The sequence below is a fragment of the Lissotriton helveticus genome, chromosome 9, assembly GCF_964261635.1.
Source record: "Lissotriton helveticus chromosome 9, aLisHel1.1, whole genome shotgun sequence".
Classification (NCBI taxonomy): Eukaryota; Metazoa; Chordata; class Amphibia; order Caudata; family Salamandridae; genus Lissotriton; species Lissotriton helveticus.
This window is the reverse complement of record NC_136070.1, coordinates 1153117730-1153127333: the sequence shown is the minus strand read 5'-3', so window position 1 is coordinate 1153127333 and position 9604 is coordinate 1153117730. Positions and strand designations below refer to the sequence as shown.

Below are 9604 nucleotides of genomic sequence, written 5' to 3'. Positions count from 1 at the left end.
CATACTGGGAGATTTGAAAGATACCCAGGGAAATAGGACACTGGTGGGGCTGGGCATATTGGTGGCTAAAAGAGACATAGTCAGGCAGTGGAACTTCCATGTAGCCCCATCTATTGCCGCATGGACGAATGGTAAGGATTAGTGCATCAATCTGTCAGAAACAATATATATGGCTTGGGGATGTCCCCTCAAATATTAGAAAATCCGGAAGAGACGGTGGACACATTATGGCCTAGACAGATGAGGTTGTAATGGAACAGTTTAATAATGTTTATCTGTAGGATGCTACAATGGGGGGGGGGAGGATGAAGACTAGATTGCATCTTGTAAATGCTATTTACTCCAGAAGAGCAACTGTTTGCATTGTTTTCAATATCGATAAAAATAAAAGTGTTTCTATACAAAAAAAGTTGTTTTACCTTTGAATGCAGTCATATACAAGATGTACAATGTAACATTTTTTAGAAACAATAAATATATTTTAAATGTATTTAATGATTGCCTTATATTTAACTCCAAAAAATGATTTTGTAGCTATTGCACACTCACAGTGAGATGCAACTGCAGACAAAATAAAGTGGGGAAAAAAGTTAACAAAAGAAAAATGTAATGTCCAAAGAGCAACTCACTTGGCGGTGCTCTTTATGGAAAGGAGCACACATCTATTAATTTAAAATAGGAGATCAGTCTACAATTGGCTTCTTACAACTCTAAAAATCTACTGCCTTACATTAAAATGGAAGACTTAAAAAAAAAAACCTAACAAAATATTACAATTTTAAAATTAAGCGGCCAAGAACATGGATAGTTTGAGGGCACAGATGTTAAAAGGGGATGCTGGGAGTTGGATAGGGATCACTTTCATCAATTATTTTAGCCCTTTAAATTATATACTATGCCATAAATGGTTAACACTCTAAAATTCCCCTACCATTCTTTGATTAGCTGGTTTCGTATCTGCATTAATAGCTCAAACGTTATTTAGTTTTGTCTGCTTACTAGGAAAGCCTTTAAATAAAACAGCTATTAATCAGCAACATGGTGTTCATCTTATCATGAATATAGAATGGCGGAACTCTAGCATGGATGAGGAAGATATTTAAAACCTTTTCGAAAATGTGCCATTATTTTAGCATTCTTGAGTACCAACCATAATTTCTGTGGCTTAATGGAACTTCTCATTTTTCTTGAAGTCTCCTCTGTATAAAATTATTTCAATTCTCCAGCACCTATTTAAGTAACAAAACACTTGTAACTTATTTTTGTCAGGAATGTAGAATGTTAGCACTCTAGTTGTTCATTAAAACTCTTTGCTGAAGCTCCAGTAAAACACTGAGGAGTTAAATCACAGCCTGCTGCGGAAAACATTTTTGTTACTAAGCATATCAGGCTATTTCTCACATGGATGGGGAAGGTGTTTGTGAATTTATAGAAAAGGTGTTCTCATTTTAGCTTCTGGAGCTATACAATGGATAAAACTTTAAAAACAACTCTTAATCAGATCACTGGAACAGCCTCCAATTGTGAGGTATACAGTAAATAAACAGTTAACAGTGATAAAGTAAGACGTATATTAGTAAAGCACAGGGGGAGCAGGTCTTTGTCCCAGCTCCCCCTGCAACGGTCCTCCTGTCCAGCTTGCCCGCAGTCTGCTACCCTCTGCTGCCTTCGGTTTTGTGACTCTCCTGCTCGTTTTTCTGTCTCTTCTCTGCTCACTCCTGCCCTCTATTTTGCAACTGGCTGCTCATTATTTTGCCTTTCTGCTCATTTCTGAAATTTTGTCTCTTTCCGCTCGTTTCTGACCTTTATTCTGCCTCTTTCTGCTCACTCCTGTCCTCTATTTTGCCTCTTTCTGCACATTTCTTACCTTTATTTTTCCTCTTTCTGTTCATTTCAGACCTTTATTCTGCCTCTTTCGTCTCATTTCGGACTTGAATTTTGCCTCTTGCTGCTTGTTTCTGACCTTTATTCTTCTTGTTTCTGCTCGTTTCTGACCTGCATTTTGCCTCTTTCTGCTTGTTTCTCGCATCCACAGTGCCCAGATACCCCAAGGGATGACAGTGCTGCGCTATACAAATGCTGATTGATTGAACTATTCTTTTCAGAAAGACAGGAGTCAATATTGCAGTCAAAATATTTGCTAATAATTTTAGACATAGTAAAATGTACACAAACTATACAAAAATGCTTCAAGATGCAGTCCAGCCAAGCTAGATACATCATTTTACCAGACAGAACCTACAATCATGAATATGCAACAAAGGTCAGCCTAAAAATGAAAGGATTCCAATCTACCTCGTCCCCGATTACGGGTGATTTGGAGTAAAGCTCCAAATGAAAGATCAGAATTGCTGCTCACCTGTTCTGCGGCCATGTAGCCAAGAGTGAAGCAGGCTCCAAGATGAACAGACATTTTAAGTTATGTATTTCTACAGTACCGGTGTATCAGTCTATTGTGCAAAGTCAACAGATTTTGTCAGCTTGAAGGACTTTCAATTGAACTGCCAATGGACAAGTAAACATTTACAATTTTACATTTGCGTTTCTATTACACTGGATCCTAAAACAAAGGAATTCCCAGTACAATGTCATTAACTGTTAAATAACAGAGCAATTTCGGTTTAGACATGCACATTTGCTACGTCGGTGTTTGGGCCTTCCTCTTCATTCTTCTATATTATCCAGCCTTGCGTGCAAATGTACAAATCCAGCTGCCTGTTTCAAAGAACAGGCATTTACCTAGAGAACAAAATATCGAATGTATTAGTATCATTTGATCAAGACTTTATGACTAACACAAAACCGAAAAACGTTTTAACCAATTTTATTAGTTAAAATAAACGAATACTCTATTTTACAGAATTAAAGCTCCCATATGGAAATTTAAAGGAGCACGGCAGCAATGAGTCCAAAGCTTGAACCTAAGGTAAGGAACAAATCTTATCTGCAATGTGATCATGTGCTGCAAACTTAAGTACTCAAAAGTGTCAATCACAACGTGCAACCCCCAGACTCTTGAAACAGGACGTTCAGCCCTCAAACTATTAATAATTCCATAACTGCCTTACAACTACATGGCATAACATACAATGGCACGTATATGGAGCGGTTTATTTTGTAACAAATATGTGGTGAAAATAAAAATTAAAACACCAAAATAAAACTGAGTGACACGTTGCTCCGTCTCCATCAATCTAGCTAAGCTAATTACACCCAACACTTTTCACGTTCTGTGAGAACTGATGAGAGTTATTATAATGGATGTTAGGCTTTTCAAACCCTCGTTATCAGAGCTGTAAAATGAAGAAAAACTCTCCTAGAAAATAACTTTTATGACTTATTAATGTAAGAAACGCCTTTTAAATTTGCCACGGGAGCCCAATTTGCAGGTTATTTTCCCAAAGCGTTCCGATTATCTCTAGAGATTAGTCCTGATTCCACCAGATTTGTGGGTTGTTTGGTCCATCAGGATCAAGGATGAACGTATATCTATGCATAAACTAAAATAGTTCATTTTCAATGTCAAGCACATGTGCCCCCCACCCATTCAACCTTTTTGAGGCACCCACTGTCTTTGATAAAGTCATACATCCTCACTCTCTCCATATTTGGAGATCAGTCCTGGCAGACAGGGCCAAGCATGGAGGAGTCACTAGAGGGCGTAACCTTTATTTACTCAGATGTCCATGGTCTCCACTTCCAGACTCTTGGGACGGTGTTATGAAGGAAGTATGAGTAGTACACCCACCAAAGAAGCCAAATATATTCTTTAAGAAATGGAGCTATTGAAGGGGGGCCATCAAAGCACTGCAGCTGGGGGGGGACACTCTCTTCTGTAGTCAAACTTAACAATTTGAAGGAGACCTAAGGCACAAATAGCTCCAAGCAGCAGTAGTAGTACTAGTAGCGGAGGTGGTGGTGGAGCGGTTGCTCAAGGCAAACAAATAAGATGTGGGATTGTAGGACTAGTTTCATGGCTCCTAGCTTTTGGAAATCTTGAGCTTGTTCCAAAACGTCCGGGGTGAGGTAATATCGGAATAACGGCATGGGAGAGTGACTAAATGCTTTACGTGGCCTGCAGCAAGAAGAGAACAAAAGACTTAGTGGAAGTCTGCTACTTTATTCTCTGGCTGCTGTCGGACCACTTCCGTGGTTCGAGAATTTACAACATTCATGGAATGTCACTAATGCTAGCAACAAGGGTCTCAAAACCATGCCCTTTAAACAGTGGGTGAAAATGAACATTAGGTTATGAACATCAGAAGAAAATATAGCCCCCTCTAAGAAAAACGTCTTGTTTAAATAGAAATAAATATTTTGAAGCTGAATCAAGTGGATGGTGCAGTATTTGGGAAAGTGAATTAAGCAGGACAATTGGAGTCTGGATATTTTAGTTTATTAACTGACTATATTAGGTGAAGGTAAGGTTTCGACAGGTCATGAGCCCTCTCGCTCTCCTTTTTAACCACGAGTCTTGTCTTGTACCAGAATCAGAATAGACCAGTTCACACCAGCTTCTGACATCACTGACACAAAGCTCTGAAATGCTTGCAATTCCTCCACTGGGTCAAAATTGTGAAAACTTCTCATCTGGGAAAAGCTAAAATGAGAGTCTTAAGAAGTTTTTGCATTGCTGAGGGGAAAGGTAGAAAATGGAGACACATTTTACCAGATTTGCACAGCTACATACAGGAAGGAGCTCACTAGCCCAGTCAAGGCACTGGGAATCAGATGGATAACTGTACTGTACTGGGTATTAGCGGATTACTGGAAAAGGCACATTTAGTATCTAAACTAGGGCTTTAAAGGCATTTTACTACAGATACTAGATGTTGTACTAGTATTGATGCTGTCATCTAGTATAAGCAGTAACAGTTGTAACAAAAGCATTAATAGAACAGGCACTAGCAGTAGTCCAAGTGTTAACACTGCTAGTATTGGTAATCCTATTTCAACAATCTCTAGCTTGGTTACCATTGGTACGAATGCTGCTACTTCTACTGTCAGCAGTACAACAACTGCTGGTCCTTGCTACTAGGACGGTTGCTATTACTTCAGTAGCAACACACTAATATACTACTTGTTCCAATGCTATTGTTGATACTACCAATAGTAGAAGGCAAATTGAAGAAACAAGGCTTTGGTGGCAGAATATACTATTTAAGGTAAGGATTAATGGTGGAAAATAATCTACTGTTGTGATACTGCTTCATTATAGTATAATGACTAGAATAAAACCTCAGGAAGGTGAAATGTTTTCAGATACCATTGCAGCCTACTTCACTTACATAGGAGGCCCGTAGAAAGACATTAATTCGATCAAGTCTACGTTATCCATAGTTTGTTCCTTTGCACTGCTAAATAATCAACAGTTTGAGCTTGAAAAGTAAGCACAGTTCAGTACTTAATCCCTCTCCCTCTACTGAGATTTGTAAATTTCTATTAGCGGGAATGTTTCAGTAATGTAAACAACTGTGTAATGGCCAAGGGCTGTACATGAAAAACGGTCAAGTCCCTACCAACATTGAATCAAATGAAGGCTGTAAAAGTGAAAAGATACACAAGCTGAAGACTCAATAAATCCTTAAATCAATTAGAATATAACCGGTATAGTGAATGGTATACATTTATAAATACCTTCCTCATCCACCTCCAGCCATTGGTGGGGCAGAAGGACCTCCACCCATGTGATTAATTCGACCCATCCTGCGGCGTGGATATCCAGGTGGCCTGCAACAAGGGACCAAGATGTACATAAGTTAAGAATGCACTTATTTGATGAATTAAGAATGCACCTCAGATGTAGGTGTAAACCCTTTAGTAAACCCAACTCTCATTTTGGTTTAATTTAAGGCAATACCCTGCCTCATAAAAAAGATAGAAAACATAAGCCATGCAGTGAACATGTGATTGTCAGAATAGAGAGGCTCATATTTAGTCTTTACCAAGCTGCATAGGAGGGAGACAGAATTATCTATGCAGTCCTAATTCTGGGCCACGTGTTGAAAACTTAATTACTCTAACAAATGGTATTTTACACAGGAAACAAAGTTCTGCACCACAGACATACAAAAGTCATTTGAAAACTCAAATCAAATGTACTTAACTATCCCATCTATCATAAAAAAAAAAGATGTTCTGAGTCCATCAGTGTCTTGATTTGGGAAGATCGTTAAACAGTGCTGTCCAATATTTTCTATTAAAGAAACCTAATTTCTGACCAAAGGAAAGTATCATAAACAACCCAAATATATCACTTTTAACAATACTGAAAATGTTTTATCAATATGATAGCCAACACATGGATCTTAAACAGGCACACAGTGCAAGAAGAGGTCTTTAGTGAGGAGTTGCTTTAAGCCCTGGTTTGGAATAACATCAGACAGAACAGTATTTGTGCCACTTGCAGCATTACCTGCACTGCATTCCTGTTATGCGCCTAATTTGGGACTGCTTTCTGTATGGTTTTACTTACCTTACTCAAGGGCAATTTCTGGTTCCGTTTACCTTTGCCTGTGCTGAATTTATTAAGCTTTCTAGATCTGCTGCGCCGTTCTAGGCTGGGACTCCTCCTGTCACCACCTTCTGGTACCCTACTGTGCTCCCCAGACAGAGTATGGACCTCACATTCCTCTCCACCTGCCCGCTTCTTGTAACTATACGGGTAGTTGAGTGGACTGCCCACCAACAGAATCACATGACCTGTTTAGGCCAACCATTCGACATCACCTCTTTCGAGGCCTGGAAGAGCCGGCCATCTTAAACTGGTGATCTGTGCCCAAGAATGTTCTTGTGCAAGATCACTGCTAAAGCCTGGAGCTACGAAACAAAATGACTGAGAATACATTTGTTGGTCGCAGTGTTACCAGTAATTTGTTCTCTTTACCTGTGCCTAAACTTAGGCTAGTCTATGTGTGCTTTGTACTTGTCTGAATCAAGTGTTGTTTCTGGCTGATTTCCGCTTATAGTTGCTTTATATCCAGTTGGTATTTTACTCCAAGTGCTGCCCCTCCCTGGACAGTCACCAGTTTCTTGTCCCGCCCTCGGTCTACCCACTACCTTCCCTCGAGAATTAACCATAAGTTAATTGCAACAGCACCCACACAACTACTCATGTGATCTTCAATGTCAACCCTCGTCATCTCTCCTGCCATGCTGTCCCAATTAAAGGCTGAGAGATTAAGACATTCTTCCCTGTTTAGGTCTGCTAAGGGCCTTGGGCTCAAACCTCTTCTCCTTGTATATCCCCCCCGAAGAAGAGTACGACCTCACAGAAGGCACATGCCCCACTCTCATCCCGTACTCTTAAGAGTTGTACCAGATGATAAACAACTGAGTACAGGTAAATCAACTGCCTTCAGGTAAGCTTGATATTTGCTATTGCTGAGGAGCAGTAAAGCATAAACTAATCTCTGCCTCTTAAAATGTGTTTCTACCAGTAGTTGCACCAATGCAACTCTGATGTGGACCCCAAAGAATCTCAATTACGTGTTGGTAGTGGAAAACTACATCTTCCAGTGAGTTGCACCTACAACACACAACGGTGGACTCTATAAAAGCTTACTTGACCAGTAGGTCTTGAAAACTACTTCCTCCGCAGAATCTTACTAATTGGTAGATTAGAAAAGCTGTGTCGGATACAGAATCTAGTTGCATTCTCCATAGAGCCTTAATTAACCTGTTGCTTTGGAAAGCTGCATCTTCCAGAGGGTTTACACCTTCGCTCTTAACTACGCCCCAAGAAACGAAAGCTCTTGCCAGCCTCTCACCTGAACAACTCCTCCTCTCCCTTGAGCACTATGTTGACTCCATACCTCTCAACAGTTCCGGTCTCTCCTCAACTATTAAGCAACCCACTTTACTATCTCAATTGGCCCTTTAAATAAATCAGGTTTGTTTTCCACATCTTGGAAGTTCTAAGATAAGCCTGGCCACTATCCCCAATCCCTCCTCCCTCTCTTCTATGTAGCCCTCCCCGTCATGAGCCCATCATGAACCCAGCACTCCACAACCAACAGCTAGCTAAGCTGAATCCTAAACAATGCACAATCTTTGAAGAACTGTCTAAATATCTATAACTTTATCTCAGACGCCAATCCAGACATTTTATTCACTCCTAAACCGAGGCTCTAAGATGAGGCTGCATTACACGGTCATCCAACACCATCTCTCCATACAGTGCCCCAAGAAGACTGGCGGAAAGCTAGTCATTCATGAGTATCTTAACAACCATGAGCTTTCAAGACTTTGCCAACTACATGTGAATAGCAACTCATCTGCTGTGCAGATACAAGCAAGCAAACACATGCCAATGCTTTTACGCATTACCTCTTCCCACATTAACATTACCAACAACAATCTCTCTATTCTGGGCAACCTAGACCTCTGGTTTGAGCTACCACATCTGAGACCCAAACAAGATAGATCCTTTCTGTGGAACCCAGAGGCTCTCAGCATCTCTCCAACTGTCTTCAGGCCAACACAGTCAGTTGGACATATCCATGGCTCATTCTTCTCCCCGTAAGTACTCATTGCAGGGACAGGAAATCTTCTCATCATCTGGAGTAACACCACTTCATCTCCTTCAACGTACACCCGCCACAAGTACCACTACAATAAGAAAAACAGACAACACATTCCACAGACCATGGAACAAAGTCATCCACACTGCGCTTGACTCTTACCTAGCCACCTCAACGCACAACAGAAGAGAAACAATTCTATCATAGGCTATCCAAAGGCTTTGACAGAGTAATAACCTGCAAGAACTTCTCGCTCCCTAATAGAAACAGAACATCAAAATAAATAATAAAACTATCCAAATTATTACAAAAGGTCCACCAAGAAAGCCAAAAGACTACTGTCCCAGTAGGTCTCCAAGGCAAAATACTCATTTTAGGAGTTATAAAGGCACCTTTCATAATCTTGTAATCCAGAATATATTGCTATAAAAATCCTGTGGACCCTTCTGCGACTCTCTCGCGCACCATCTTGTCACCAAGACCTAGAAACGCCACATCTGAAGCACATTATTCACCAATGCTCATATTTAGAACAAAAAGAACAAGAGGAGATCTGCCAGCATACAGAATTTCCCAGCTATCTTTAAGCAACTCTCTGTCACCCAATTCAAAGGAACTGCTCCAAGGAAGCAGTCTGGCTAGCATGTCCCTAGGACCTATGCATCACGAAATGCAATATTCCAGGAAGAATCATAATCAGCAACTTGCTAATCTTTAACATGTTTCCCAAAGACGTTAAACCCCCTAAAAACACCGATCATAAAGAAGAACCTTGAGCTAGTAGACAGAGCTAGCTACTGACTAATGGGCGGGCTGCAGAATTGACAGAGTTAGCTGTACTCCGGTCTCCAACTTCCTGGCCCAAAACAACCTACTCCCAGACCACCAAACTGGCTTTCGGGGACAGTAACAAAATTTCCCCAGATCTGCTTTTGGGATGGCAAAACAACCACAACCAATTGACACAGAGCAGCCATCCAGCTACATTTGGGCAGGTCGCCTCGGAGACCGTACCAACTACTGAAATCTTTGAATTAGGGAGCTCTCCTAAAGTGAATCTCTTCTGACCTATCTGATGAAGC

The 9604-nt window shown here is 40.5% G+C and overlaps 1 protein-coding gene across 1 annotated transcript in view; it reads right to left on the bottom strand.

The window, feature by feature from the left end:
- Positions 1-241: 241 nt before the first annotated feature.
- Positions 242-9604, bottom strand: part of SELENOK (selenoprotein K) — a 42784-nt gene continuing 33421 nt past the window's right edge. The window contains exons 4-5 of the mRNA XM_078661587.1: positions 5638-5730; positions 242-2739 (exon numbers count right to left, since the gene is read on the bottom strand). Coding sequence (XP_078517713.1) covers positions 2736-2739; positions 5638-5730 — 97 coding nt within the window. The 3' untranslated portion in view covers positions 242-2735. The remainder of the gene's footprint in view (positions 2740-5637; positions 5731-9604) is intronic.